Source organism: Hemiscyllium ocellatum, unplaced genomic scaffold (genome assembly GCF_020745735.1).
Source record: "Hemiscyllium ocellatum isolate sHemOce1 unplaced genomic scaffold, sHemOce1.pat.X.cur. scaffold_441_pat_ctg1, whole genome shotgun sequence".
NCBI lineage: Eukaryota > Metazoa > Chordata > Chondrichthyes > Orectolobiformes > Hemiscylliidae > Hemiscyllium > Hemiscyllium ocellatum.
In genome coordinates this window covers 381,450-395,799 of record NW_026869058.1, presented here as the reverse complement: position 1 = coordinate 395,799, position 14,350 = coordinate 381,450, and the positions used below count along the sequence as shown (strand labels likewise).

The 14,350-nt window shown below is 58.8% G+C and overlaps 1 protein-coding gene across 2 annotated transcripts in view; it reads left to right on the top strand.

Annotated features, from left to right (window-relative positions):
• The first annotated feature begins 548 nt into the window (after positions 1-548).
• Positions 549-14,350, top strand: part of gnl3l (G protein nucleolar 3 like) — a 22,370-nt gene continuing 8,568 nt past the window's right edge. The window contains exons 1-11 of one of the 2 annotated variants that reach the window (XM_060823236.1): positions 549-585; positions 714-772; positions 3,529-3,627; positions 6,460-6,576; positions 7,326-7,409; positions 8,472-8,607; positions 9,086-9,189; positions 9,995-10,139; positions 12,202-12,289; positions 12,825-13,002; positions 14,070-14,212. In XM_060823236.1, the coding sequence (XP_060679219.1) occupies positions 573-585; positions 714-772; positions 3,529-3,627; positions 6,460-6,576; positions 7,326-7,409; positions 8,472-8,607; positions 9,086-9,189; positions 9,995-10,139; positions 12,202-12,289; positions 12,825-13,002; positions 14,070-14,212 (1,166 nt within the window). In that variant the 5' untranslated portion in view covers positions 549-572. The remainder of the gene's footprint in view (positions 586-713; positions 773-3,528; positions 3,628-6,459; positions 6,577-7,325; positions 7,410-8,471; positions 8,608-9,085; positions 9,190-9,994; positions 10,140-12,201; positions 12,290-12,824; positions 13,003-14,069; positions 14,213-14,350) is intronic. The other variant, XM_060823237.1, reaches the window with a different exon arrangement.

The window sequence follows — 14,350 nt, the reverse complement described above, 5'->3', positions numbered from 1 at the left end:
AATTGTCCCTGTAGTGCCCAGGGATGTGTAGGTTAGGGTGTATTGGCCGTGCTAAATTGTCCCCGTAGTGCCCAGGGATGTGCAAGTTAGGGTGTATTGGTCATGCTAAATTGTCCCGTAGTGCCCAGGGATGTGCAAGTGAGTGTGGAGTGGCCATGCTAAATTGTCCCCGTAGTGCCCAGGGATGTGCAGGTTAGGGTGGGATTAGCCGTGGGATAATGTGGCGGGGTGAGGGGTGGTCAATCTGGGTAGTATGCTTTTCAGATTGGCCGGTGCGGACTGAACGGGCCGAACGGCCTGCTTCCACACCGCGGAGACTCTGCGATCACGTCGGGCTGGGGTCGGGGTCGTGGTCGTTCTCCGGGTGACCCTGCGCCCTTGCCCCCTTCCCTGAGCCAAAAGGTTGGCCAACCTGCCGTAAACTGGATTGATTGCACCTTCCCCTGGCGCTGCCTGGTGCCGTGGCCCTTATTGGCCACAGTTTCGCGACACTTCCCCTCCCTCTACCTCCAGTTTACGGCAGGAGGTCGCCACGCCTCCGAGGGGGGGAGGAGCGGTTTGACCTTCCCAAGATGGCGCGCGGAGGTGAGGACGGCCGTTGGCCGCGTGCGCGGCGGCGAAGAGAAGGCAAAAAACCGTCCGTTTGTTTTTATCTTGACCACTTTCCAACCTTTCCACCGATCTCACCTTGTCCTGCTTTCGTCCCCTTTCAGGCAGTAAGAAGCTGCGGCGCTCGGCCGCGGCCCTGGAGGTTGGGCGGCGCCGACGGCTGGTGAGCGACTCTTCCCCCTCCCCCTTCTCCGGCGGCCATTGTGTGCGAGCGAGGCTCTGCGCCTGCGTGGCGCGGTGCGCGCCGGGAGGTGTAGTTCACCGAGCCCTCCGCGCCGTTGTTGACCAGGGGCGTACGGACTACACCTCCCGGCGTGCAGCGCGGCGCAGGCGCTGAGTCTGTGGACTCCATCTCCCGGCGTGGAGCATGCGCTGAGGCTGTGGACTCCACCTCCCGGCGTGGAGCATGCGCTGAGGGGGTGGACTCCATCTCCCGGCGTGGAGCATGCGCTGAGGCGGTGGACTCCACCTCCCGGCGTGGAGCATGCGCTGAGGCTGTGGACTACATCTCCCGGCGTGCTTAGGGAAGCCAGATGGCGCTGCAAGACTACATTTCCCAGAGTGCGCCGCTGCTTAAAGGGGCCGTGCACCACATGGTTGGGATATTCTTTGACACAAAAATTGGAATCAAGAGTCTAATGGTGACCATGACCCCATCGCCGGTTGGTGGGCCATGGCCCGATGATGCCCTTTGGATAAGGGGAAGGAAACGTGATTCGGGGTGATGTCAGAGCATAGGAAGTCAGTGCAGGCGGTGGCCCTTCAGCCCGTCGCTCCTGCACCACCATTCAGTTATGGTCGTGTGACCTGAGTATCCCCGTCCCGCTTTCTCTCCGCATCCCCTCGATCCCTTTAGCCGCCTTTAGGGGCCTTGTCCAGCTCCCTCTTGGATATACCTCATTCCCTGGAGTGGTACGGTGGTCAGCACTGCTGCCTCACAAGCGCCAGAGACCCGGGTTCAGTTCCCGCCTCGGGGCGACTGACTGTGTGGAGTTTGCACGTTCTCCCCGTGTCTGCGTGGGTTTCCTCCGGGTGCTCCTCCCACAGTCACAAAGATGTGCGGGTCAGGGTGGATTGGCCATGTTAAATTGCCCCCGTAGTGTTAGGTAAGGGGTAAATGTAGGGGTATGGGTGGGTTGCGCTTCGGCGGGTCGGTGTGGACCTGTTGGGCCGAAGGGCCTGTTTCCACACTGTAAGTAATCTAATCTAATCAATGCAGGTTTCTCCAGCTTCCTCATTTCCCCTCTCGCCCCCGCCTTACCTCAGTCCCAACCCCCGGCTTCAGCACCGCCCTCTTGACCTGCAATCTTCTTCCCGACCTCTCCGCCCCCACCCCTCTCTCCGGCCTATCGCCCTCACCTCCTTCCACCTACCGTATTCCCAGCGCCCCTCCCCCCCCACCTTTTATCTCAGCCCGCTTGGCACACCAGCCTCCTTCCTGAAGAAGAGCTTATGCCCGGAATGTCGCTCCTCTTGCTCCTTGGATGCTGCCTGGCCTGCTGTGCTTTTCCAGCACCGGGCTTTTTAACTCTGGTCTCCAGCATCTGTGGTCCTCACTTGGTCCTGTAGGATTGCTCAGGGTGAGGGACACAGCGTCTCACACAAGGGCTCGTTTGTTAGGCCCCAGATGAAGACCGTGCGCAGTTAGAGTCTTTAGAATCAGAAACAGGCTCTTCAGTCCATGCTGACCAGAATCCCGGACTAAACTAGTCCCACCTGCCCTGCTGCAGGCCCATATCCCTTTCCTATTCATACGTTGTAACTGTACCTGCCCCCACCACTTCCTCAGGGAGACCACCCTCTGTGTGGAAACATTTGCTGTTCAAGGCTCTTTCGAAATCTTTCCCCTCTCACCTTTAAAGGATGCCCCCTGGTTTTGAACTCTCCCAACCAGAGGGAAGGACCTTCGTAGATGTGCAGGTTAGGGTGGATCGGCCGTGCTATACTGTCCCCGTAGTGCCCAGGATGTGCAGGTTAGGGTGGATTGACCGTGCTAAATTGTCCCCGTAGTGCCCAGGGATGTGCAGGTTAGGGTGGATTGACCGTGCTAAATTGTCCCCGTAGTGCCCAGGGATGTGCAGGTTAGGGTGGGTTGGCTGTTCTAAATTGTCCCATGGTGCCCAGGGATGTGCAGGTTAGGGTGGATTGGCCGGGATGTGTTATCAGAGGAGGGTCACTGCAGTGTGTGTGATAGGCAGCACTCACTGCTGCCCCTCTGCATTGGAGGTGGAGGCTCGGGAGTGTTGGAGCTCAGCCGGACATTCCTAATGAGCCCAGCTACCTCGGTGAGGGTGGGAGGGAGGGAGTGTTGACAGTGCAGTTTGCACATCACTTCAGAGAGAGGTTGGGGTGGTGGGGTCACCGCTTTCTCCTGGAGCTCCTTAAATGATGTCGGAGCCGATGTCCAGGGCAAGTGGGGAGTATTCCCTCCCCCCTCCCTGACTCGGGCCTTGTCGATGGTGGGACAGGGCTTTGGGGGGGAGAGAGTCAGGAGGGGAGTTACTCGCTGCAGGATTCCCAGCCTCTGACCTGCTCTTGGAGCCGCTGGATTGATATGGGGCTGGGTCCGGGTCAGTTTCTGGTCAACGGTAACCCCCAGGATGTTGATAGTGGGGGGAGGGGGATTCAGTGATGGTGACGCCATTGAACGTCAAGGGGGCGATGGTTAGATTCTCTCTCTTGTTGGAGACGGTAACCCCCAGGATGTTGATAGTGGGGGGAGGGGGATTCAGTGATGGTAACGCCATTGAACGTCAAGGGGGCGATGGTTAGATTCTCTCTCTCTCGTTGGAGACGGTAACCCCCCAGGATGTTGATAGTGGGGGGGATTCTATGACAGCTGTATGTTAGCTGTACTTACCTGGTAAACCTGTAAGTCTCTCTCTCCCTCTCCCCCTCGGTCTGTCCCATTCCCGACAGGGCCAAGGACACAAGCAGCTGAAGAAAGATCCCGGAGTCCCCAATGTCGGGGTTTTTAAGGATCATGCCGGGCGAGAGGCTGAGAAACGGAGGCAGAGGGTGAGTCTGTTCATCCAGGGACACCGCAGCTCAGCACACTGCCCTCACTGGCTGCTGGGAGGGAGGGCCCACTTCCACCAGCCAACGGCCCTCCCAATCTTTGCCCTTTGGGAATTTCATGGATCCCCCCTCTTTCTTGGAAAGTTCCGAAATCATCCGCATCCACTGCTCTTTCAGGCAGCACGTCTCCAATCACAGCAACTCGGAAAATACATTCCCCTCTGTCCCCGCCTCCCCCCTCTGTCCCCGCCTCCCCCCTCTGTCCCCGCCTCCCCCCTCTGTCCCCGCCTCCCCCCTCTGTCCCCGCCTCCCCCCTCTGTCCCCGTCTCCCCCCTCTGTCCCCGCCTCCCCCCTCTGTCCCCGCCTCCCCCCTCTGTCCCCGTCTCCCCCCTCTGTCCCCGTCTCCCCCCTCTGTCCCCGCCTCCCCCCTCTGTCCCCGTCTCCCCCTCTGGGTCTTTATCCCGTTCCCCCTCTATCCCTGTCTCCCCCCTCTGGGTCTTTATCCCGTTCCCCCTCTATCCCCGTCTCCCCCCTCTGGGTCTTTATCCCATTCCCCCTCTATCCCCGTCTCCCCCTCTGGGTCTTTATCCCGTTCCCCCTCTATCCCCGTCTCCCCCTCTGGGTCTTTATCCCATTCCCCCTCTATCCCCGTCTCCCCCTCTGGGTCTTTATTCCTTTCCCCCTCTATCCCCGTCTTCCCCCCTCTGGGTCATTATCCCGTTGAGTTTATTGATCTGACGTGTTTATTGATGGAGTTACAGTAGGAATGCCAGGCCTGGGGGAGGTCCTGCGCACGCCTCTGTGTAGCCCGTCACAGAACGGACGTGTTGTCCCAGTCGAACTGATGCCCTACGTCCTCTGGATACTAGTGGGAGTGGCTCATCTCTGTTGATGGCTCGTTGGTGCTTGGCTGTCCTGGGGACTGGTTTCCTGCCCGCCTCTCCAGTGTGTGTGTTTGCTGTGCCTCCTTTCCAGGGTGTTTTGGGTCTGACACTCACCAGGCGCTCTCTGGTGATGGCACCGCCCACGGTGACGAAACGTCTGAGACTGGACCTTCCAGCTCAGCCAGCAAACCTACCTCCAGAACCTGAGCTACAAAAAATCTTCCCAAAAAAAGTGACGGAGTTCGACAGCACGGAAACAGACCCTTTGCCCAACCAGTCTATGCTCCCAAACTGCTTGCTTTTTCCCCCTTATCCCTTTTCTAACCACGGACCCCTCCCAATGCCTTTTTAAGTGCTCCCACATCCCCCACTTCCACACGCACACAACACCCTCTGTGTGAGAAAAAGTTACCCCCCCCTCACCTCCTTTTCAAATCTTTCCCCTCTCGCCTTAAAAATATTCCACCCCACCTCCACCCTGGCTCATCTCGGACTCCCCCACCCCAGGGGAAAACACCTTGTCTATTTACCCTATCCATGTCCCCCCCCTCATGATTTTATAAACCTCTAGTTCTGGGCTCCCCCACCCCAGGGGGAAAAGACCTTGTCTATTTACCCTATCCATGTCTCCCCCTCATGATTTTCTAAACCTCTAGTTCTGGGCTCCCCCACCCCAGGGGGAAAAGACCTTGTCTATTTACCCTATCCATGTCCCCCCCTCGTGATTTTATAAACCTCTATAAGGTCACTCCTCAGCCCCCGACGCTCCAGGGACACAGTCCCTGCCCCTCCTTCTAACTCCAAACCCTCTGTTCCAGCGGTGTCCCGGTAAATCACTTTCCAAACCCTCTCCAGCTTAATGGATCTAAATCCTGATCTGAATAGTCAAAACGGAAAGATTTGGACCTGATTTACCACCCCTGAGAAAAAAACAACAGGAAGCGACATTACCAAAGGATGTGCCACCACAGGAAATGACATCACCAACCCAAAGATACCCAAACGTATGAATGCAAAGCAGGAATCATCAGCAGGGCTTCGTCGGGAGGCTGACTGAACATGTTACCGAGTATGGTGGCGAAACGTCTGAAAATGAACCTTCCAGCTCAGCCAGCCAACCAGTATCTTAATCCTCCCTGTAACAGGGTGCCTAGAACTGGACACAGTATGCCAGATGGGGCCTCACCGACGTCCTGTGTAACCCCAGTGTGACGTCCCCTAGCTCCCTGTAAGCAAAAGTCTGAGCACCCTCCAGCAAAGGACAGACTGAGTGCGTCACTCCCTGACAACACCCACCCCCCCAACATCTCTCCCGACAGGAGCAGCTAGATATATTTTGCAAACGGTATTTCTTACTTCACTGGAATCTCTCTCCTACCTCGTTCTCACTTATCTATCTGTCTCGATCGCTCCAACTTCCCCCTGACCATCCCCTTTCTCGGTTTGTGCATCTCTCTCTCTCTCTCTCCCCTCTGGGTCTTTGTGTGTCATTTACTCTTTCTGTCTCTCTCTCTGTCTGTCTCTCTCTCTGTCTCTCTCTCTCTCTGTCTCTCTCTCTCTGTCTCTCTCTCTCTCTGTCTCGCTCTCTGTCTGTCTGTCTCGCTCTCTGTCTGTCTGTCTCTGTCTCTCTCTCTCTCTGTCTCTCTCTGTTTTCCCTCTCTTCCATTCCCTCCACCCCCACTCTCTGTCTCTCTCTCTCTCTCTGTCTCTCTCTCCCCTCTCTCTCTCCCCTGCTCTCTCTCTCTCTCTCCCCTGCTCTCTCTCTCTCTCTCTCTCTCTCTCTCCCCTGCTCCCTCTCTCTCTCTCCTGCTCTCTCTCTCTCTCTCTCTCTCTCTCTCTCTCTCTCCCCTGCTCCCTCTCTCTCTCCTGCTCTCTCTCTCTCTCTCTCTCTCTCTCCGTCTCTCCTGGTTGAATGTTGCTGACTGCCTTTCCCCTCTGCCCCCCCTAGATGGAGGAGCAGGCAGAGAGACAGAAGGCAGCCCGGGAGAGGAGCCTGGTTCCGCACCGAAGCCTGCAGGGCTTCCAGCACGATGCTCAGCAGCGACAGCGAGAGTTTGAACAGATGGTGAGCTAACGCCTGGGCCCAGGGCCTGCTCTCGCTCCGGCGTCAGTCTCCCTCCCCACAGGCCCCTTCCGTGTTCTCACTGCATTGACAGGACACTGGGTACCCAGCGTGAAATACTCACTCTCCTACACTCACACAGACACACTCACACACAGACACACACACACAGACACACACTCACACAGACACACACTCACACAGACACACAGACTCACACAGACACACAGACTCACACACTCACACACTCACACAGACTCACACACACACAGACACACACTCACACAGACACACACTCACACAGACACACTCACACACAGACACTCACAGACACAGACTCTCACACACACAGACACACACACACACTGACACTGACACTCACACACACTGACACAGACACACACTCACACAGACACAGATGGAGACACGCGCAGACGGAGATGCAGGCAGGTGCAGACAGATACACGCAGACGCAGACACACAAACGCAGACACGTGCGACGCAAATAGACATGCAGACGCAGGCAGATGCGCAGACGCAGACACGAGCGTGACGCAGACAGACACACGCAGACATAACCGCAGACGCAGACTCGCGCAGGTGCAGACAGACACACACACAGACGCACAAGCACGCAGACACACTCACACGCAGGCACATGCACACACAGACGGATGCACGTACACCCAGACCTGTACCTTGATGGGCTGAGTGGCCTGTTCTCACGGGTGTTGTGTGGACATTTCCTCCAGGAGACGGACCTTTGGGAACTCCAGCAGAGCCTGACCCTGGAGACAGAGAGCTCACGGAAAGCCTACTACAGGGAATTCAAGAAGGTGAGTGCTGTGCTCCCCCAGCCCCTCCCCCTCCCCCATCCTTTAGGAGGCTGGGGCTGCACTGCCACACTCTGCTGGTGGGAAGAGCCTATCCCTGCGACGCCTTCAGTGTCGAAGTGCCAGGCCAGGCGTGCATTTCCACTCACAGTTACTCATGATCTCTGACTGATCCACAGCGATGACTCTCTGTCCAACCCGCAGCCATCCCTCCCCTCCTGAGGGGGGCGGTGATTCCTCCCCTCCCGAGAGACTCCCATCCCTCCCCTTCCCGAGGCCGGGCGGCCATCCCTCCCCTTCCCGAGGGGTGGGCGGCCATTCCTCCCCTTCCCGAGAGTGGGCTGCAGGTGAGCCCACTGCTTGGTTGTGATGCTCTGGAGCAGGTTGTTAAATATTGTCAGCACTCCCGTTCCCGGTCAGACCCATGGGCCTGTACACTGAGGTGGGCAGTGCCAGATTCCTGGCGCTGATGGATCAGTTACCAAATCCGTTTGGAATCTGAACCTGCATTCCCCTTCGGAGTCAGAAACTCACGGGTTGGAAGCACACTCCATAGATCTCGGATCGATCAGGGGGTACAGTACACACAGGAGCAGCACCGCCGAGGGAGTGGGTGCTGTGGGAGGGTCAGTGCTGAGGGAGCGGGTGCTGTGGGAGGGTCAGTGCTGAGGGAGCGGGTGCTGTGGGAGGGTCAGTGCTGAGGGAGTGGGTGCTGTGGGAGGGTCAGCGCTGAGGGAGGGTCAGTGCTGAGGGAGCGGGTGCTGTGGGAGGGTCAGTGCTGAGGGAGCGGGTGCTGTGGGAGGGTCAGTGCTGAGGGAGTGGGTGCTGTAGGAGGGTCAGTGCTGAGGGAGCGGGTACTGTGGGATGGTCAGTGCTGAGGGAGTGGGTGCTGTGGGAGGGTCAGTGCTGAGGGAGCGGACACTCGAAATTTGAAAAGTCAGAATGTTGATAATGGGTGCTCTTGATTTTACACTTCTCTCCCTCCCTCCCCCTCCCCCTCCCCCCCCCTCTCTCTCCCTCCCTCCCCCTCCCTCTCCCGCCTCCCCGGCCCCCCCCCCCGTGCAGGTGATTGAAGCCTCAGACGTGGTGCTGGAAGTGTTGGACAGCAGGGACCCCCTGGGCTGCAGATGCCCCCAGGTGGAACAGGCCGTCTTCCAGTCAGGAGCAAACAAGAGGCTGGTGCTGGTTCTGAACAAGATCGGTGAGTACTCCCCTCTCCCCCCACCGTCCCCAGCCTAGCTACACCGGGTTAGGGTGGATTGGCCGTGCTAAATTGTCCCGTAGTGCCCCGGGATGTGCAGGTTAGGGTGGATTGGCCGTGCTAAATTGTCCCGTAGTGCCCAGGGATGTGCAGGTTAGGGTGGGTTGGCCGTGCTAAATTGTCCCGTAGTGCCCAGGGATGTGCAGGTTAGGGTGGGTTGGCCGTGCTAAATTGTTCCCGTAGTGCCCAGGGATGTGCAGGTTAGGGTGGGATTGGCCGTGCTAAATTGTTCTTCAGGGTAGTCGAGTGGCTCAGATATGGCGCTGGAGGAGGCCGCAGGACTTGCTTGGGCAGAGGCGTCCCCAGGGGTTGGGGTCGTGGGATGCGTGTCCCCCAGCGATGTGGCTTTACCGTGTCGGACGGCGCTAGGTAAATGCAAACCTTGCGCGGGTTTTTCTCTCTCTCTCTCTCTGTGCAGACCTGGTGGCCAGGGAGGTGCTGGAGAAGTGGCTGAAATATCTACGCAATGAGCTGCCCACTGTGGCCTTCAAAGCCTGCACTCAGGCCCAGAACCGAAACCTGGTAAGTTCCTGCCTCCTCGCTGCAGTGTTCCCCACTCCCCCACTGCCCCCCTGGGGAGCCGGGCAGGCGGCCCTGTCCGTTGGCAACGCGGGACCAATGGGCCCACCCGATCTCCCATCATGCATCGGGGCCACTCCCTGCTTGACCGAGCTGCCATGTCAACAAATCGTCCATTGAGTGTTGGGGCACTGGCTTTTAAAATGTCCTTCGTTGTTCTGTGTCCCCCTCTGGGTCTTTATCCCGTTCCCCCTCTATCCCCGTCTCCCCCCTCTGGGTCTTTATCCCGTCCCCCCTCTATCCCCGTCTCCCCCCTCTGGGTCTTTATCCCATTCCCCCTCTATCCCCGTCTCCCCCCTCTGGGTCTTTATCCCGTTCCCCCCCTATCCCCGTCTCCCCCCTCTGGGTCTTTATCCCGTTCCCCCTCTATCCCCCTCTCCCCCCTCTGGGTCTTTATCCCGTTCCCCCTCTATCCCCGTCTCCCCCCTCTGGGTCTTTATCCCGTTCCCCCCTCTATCCCCGTCTCCCCCCTCTGGGTCTTTATCCCGTTCCCCCTCTATCCCCGTCTCCCCCCTCTGGGTCTTTATCCCGTCCCCCTCTATCCCCGTCTCCCCTTCCGTGGTGTGTGTGTGTGTGCGCGGTGTGTGTGTGTGCGCTGGGAGTGTGAGTGTGTGTGTGCGCGGCGTGTGTGTGTGTGTGCGTGCGCGGGGTGTGTGTGTGTGTGCGTGCGCGGGGTGTGTGTGTGGGGTGTGTGTTGATGACGATGCGGATGGCCCTCACTAACCTGCTCCTCCCTCCTCCCTGACAGCACCGTAGCAGGGTCCCAGTGGAGTGCGCGCCCTCGGAGCTCCTGCACAGCACTGCGTGTGTGGGAGCGGACAACCTGATGAGGCTGTTGGGAAGTTACTGCCGTAGCCGTGATGTCAGGACCACCATCACTGTCGGGGTCGTCGGTGAGAATCTGGGAGGTCTGCAGGGAGCTGAGGGAGCGGGCGCTGTGGGAGGGTCAGTGCTGAGGGAGCGGTGCTGTGGGAGGGTCAGTGCTGAGGAGCGGGTGCTGTGGGAGGGTCAGTGCTGAGGGAGCGGGGGCTGTGGGAGGGTCAGTGCTGAGGGAGTGGGCGCTGTGGGGAGGGTCAGTGCTGAGGGAGCGGGTGCTGTGGGAGGGTCAGTGCTGAGGGAGCGGGGGCTGTGGGAGGGTCAGTGCTGAGGGAGCGGACGCTGTGGGAGGGTCAGTGCTGAGGGAGTGGGTGCTGTGGGAGGGTCAGTGCTGAGGGAGCGGGCGCTGTGGGAGGGTCAGTGCTGAGGGAGCGGGCGCTGTGGGAGGGTCAGTGCTGAGGGAGCGGACGCTCTCTCCGCAGTTCCCCCCTCCGATAACTGGAGGTTGGTGTGGAAGGTGGGAGTGGGTCTGGGGTAGATGCCGTCCGTGTAGATACAGCAACAGTGACCCAATAACCTCCTGGGCCCCCAGTTACAGAGCAGGTTGGCATCTGACCTTTGACCCCGTGCGAACCTCCTTCAGAGTGTTTGCTTGTGAGTTGGCCAATGGGAATGGTGTCAGAGTCTCCCTCGGCCTTTGGGCCATGGAGCGATTTCCACACTACCCCAGTCCTCCCCCGCACCCACCCCACCTCCCCAACCTCCGGGACCCCCTGGGTTCTGCCCCCTGTGGTCAAGTCGCCCCCTTTCAGCAGCACGCAGTCAGTGAAGCCCGGGGAGGTGGGTTTGGGATGTGGGGGCTCTGTTCCGTCAGTGAGTCGGCCGTGTTGGGAACCGAGCTGATCGACTGTGTGGGCCGGCGTGAAGCAATGACTCTTCGGGAAGGTTCGAGCCAGGGGTTTTGCTGTTGGTGTTGGTCGTGAAAGGGAGGGCCGGGCTGCACAAAGCGGGGACATGTCAGCAGCAACTCGCTGATCGTCAACTCTTGTTCCTCTCTGTGTCTGTGTGTGTGTGTTTTGTGCTTGTGTTTGTGTGTGCATGTCTCTGTCTGTCTATGTCCTGTGTGTGTGTCTGTCTGTCTGTATCTGTGTATCTATTTATTTGCTTGTCTGTATGACTGTGTGTCTGTATTTGGGCGCACGTGTGTCTGTACTTGTGCGTGTGTCTGTATCTGTGTGTGCGTGCGCGTGTCTGCATTTGTGTGTGTGTCTATCTGTGTGTGCGTCTGTCTGTGGTTGTATGTCCGTGTTTGTCTGTATCTGGGTGTGTGTCTCGATCTGTGTGCATGTGTGTCTGTGGTTGTGTGTGTGTCTATCTGTGTGTGCGTGTGTCTGTATCTGTGTGCATGTGTCTGTGGTGGTGTGTCTGTGTTTGTCTGTGTCCATGTGCGCTTGTATGTGTCTGTATCTGTGTGTGCGTGTGCCTGTGTGTATGGCTGGCCATGTGTGTCTGTATCTGTGTGCCCGTGTGTGTTTGTGCCTGTCGTTGTGTGTCTGTGCCCTTGTCTGTCTGTCTGTGTGTGTGTGTGTGTGTGTGTGTGTGTGTTTGGCTGTCGTTGCCCGTATGTGTCTGTGTTTGTCTGCCTGTGCCCGTGTCTGTGTGTGTGTCTGTGTGCCCGTGTCTGTGTGCCCGTGTCTGTGCCTGTGCCCGTGCCCGTGTCTGTGTGTGTGCCTGTGCCCGTGTCTGTGTGTGTGCCTGTGCCCGTGTCTGTGTGCGTGCCTGTGCCCGTGTGTGTGCGTGCCTGTGCCCGTGTGCCTGTGCCCGTGTCTGTGTGTGTGTGCCTGTACCCGTGTCTGTGTGTGCCTGTACCCGTGTCTGTGTCTGTGCCTGTGCCCTTGTGTGTGTGCGTGCCCGTACCCGTGTGCGTGTGCCTGTGCCCTTGTCTGTGTGTGCCCGTGCCTGTGCGTGTGCCTGTGCCCGTGTCTGTGCGTGTGCCTGTGCCCGTGTCTGTGCCTGTGCCCGTGTGTGTGTGTGTGCCTGTGCCCGTGTCTGTGTGTGTGCCTGTGCCCGTGTCTGTGTGTGTGTGTGTGCCTGTACCCGTGTCTGTGCCTGTGCCCGTGTGTGTGTGCCCGGTGCCAGGATTACCGAACGTTGGGAAGAGTAGCCTGATCAACAGCCTGAAGAGGGCACGGGCCTGCACTGTGGGAGCAACACCAGGAGTCACCAAGTAAGGGCAATGCGAGAGACCCACCCCCCCCCCACCCCCAAACCCCCGCTACGGAATCCCTCTCCCACCCACCCCTCTCCCCACTCACGCCCGCTTCCCCCTCACCCCCCCCACCCATAACCCTCTATCCCTGGGAGTTGTGATGGTGGAGACAGTGTAGAGGGAGCTTTACTCTGTATCTAACCCCCTGTCCCTGGGAGTGGGGGGACAGTGTAGAGGGAGCTTTACTCTGTATCTAACCCCCTGTCCCTGGGAGTGGGGGAACAGTGTAGAGAGAGCTTTACTCTGTATCTAACCCCCTGTCCCTGGGAGTGGGGGGACAGTGTAGAGAGAGCTTTACTCTGTATCTAACCCCCTGTCCCTGGGAGTGGGGGACAGTGTAGAGGAAGCTTTACTCTGTATCTAACCCCCTGTCCCTGGAGTGGGGGACAGTGTAGAGGGACCTTTACTCTGTATCTAACCCCCTGTCCCTGGGAATGAGGGACAGTGTAGAGGGAGCTTTACTCTGTATCTGACGCTGTGCTGCCCCCTGCAGGTGCCTGCAGGAGGTCCACCTTGATAAACACATAAAGCTGCTGGACTGTCCGGGGATCGTCATGGCGACCGCTCCCTCTGACGTTAGTGTGATCCTGCGGAACTGTGTGAAGATCGAACGACTGGCAGATCCTGTGGGACCTGTCGCTGCCATCCTGAAACGGTGTAACAGGGAACAGGTCAGTGCTGAGGGAGGTGGGGCTGTGGGAGGGTCAGTGCTGAGGGAGTGGGCGCTGTGGGAGGGTCAGCGCTGAGGGAGTGGGTGCTGTGGGAGGGTCAGTGCTGAGGGAGGGGGGGCTGTGGGAGGGTCAGCGCTGAGGGAGTTGGTGCTGTGGGAGGGTCAGCGCTGAGGGAGCGGGTGCTGTGGGAGGGTCAGCGCTGAGGGAGTGGGTGCTGTGGGAGGGTCAGCGCTGAGGGAGCAGGTGCTGTGGGAGGGTCAGTGCTGTGGGAGGTCAGTGCTGAGGGAGTGGGGCTGTGGGAGGGTCAGTGTTGAGGGAGCGGGCGCTGTGGGAGGGTCAGTGCTGAGGGAGCGGGTGCTGTGGGAGGGTCAGTGCTGAGGGAGCGGGCGCTGTGGAGGGTCAGTGCTGAGGGAGTGGGTGCTATGGGAGGGTCAGTGCTGAGGGAGCGGGTGCTGTGGGAGGGTCAGTGCTGAGGGAGTGGGTGTTGAGGGAGTTCCCTCCCTTACCCTGCATCTCCAGATGATACTGTCGGATATTCTGAGGAGACAGGGCAGATCTGCGCTCGTGACTCTCCCTCAATGTTGGGGAACGTTGGAAACAGTCGCTCTGTGTGCGCGGAACCTCGCTGGGCGTGAGTCTCGGTTTTGATCTCCTCCATCCTGAGACGATCAGGACCCAACGACAAGAGTACCACTCCCTGAAGTGGGGACTCAGTCGGCGGGGGCGCTGGGAACCAACATTTCCTTTGAAATTTGGCACTCTTGCAACAGTGTCCAGATCCTTACGAGAGTGACTGCTCGGTTAGGAGACAGGAATGGGCGTGGGAAGGAGCAAGCGGGGCGGTCTACGATCGGGAGGCGGTGAGTGGTGGGCCGTGCAACTTGAGGGTGCAGCGCCATCGTGGTCGGTGAGAGTGATTCGGTTGCCTCTGAACACCGGGAATGACAGAGAAGCCGCACACTGGGACACTACAGGAAGTATGTCGGCCGGGTTGCAAGTGGACAGTTTGTTCAGTGTCCAGTTCCACCCTTCGGTTTAATCTCACTGTCTCTCGCTCTCCATCCCAGGTGATGCAGCATTATAACATCCCGGAATTCCGAGACCCACAGGAATTCCTCGCTCTCCTAGCCCGTCGGCTGGGGAAGCTGAGGAAGGGCGGCTTACCTGACCATGAGAAAGCTGCCAAGCGTGTGCTGTCTGACTGGACAAGGTAACTCCTGTCCCATCGCCCTCTACCTCTGCACCCACGCTCCCCTTTTCATTCTCCAGTCTCCCCTTTCCCTCTCTGTCGCTCCTGCTCTCGCACTCTCTTTCACTTCATCTCTCCCTATCTCCTTCTCCATCTCTC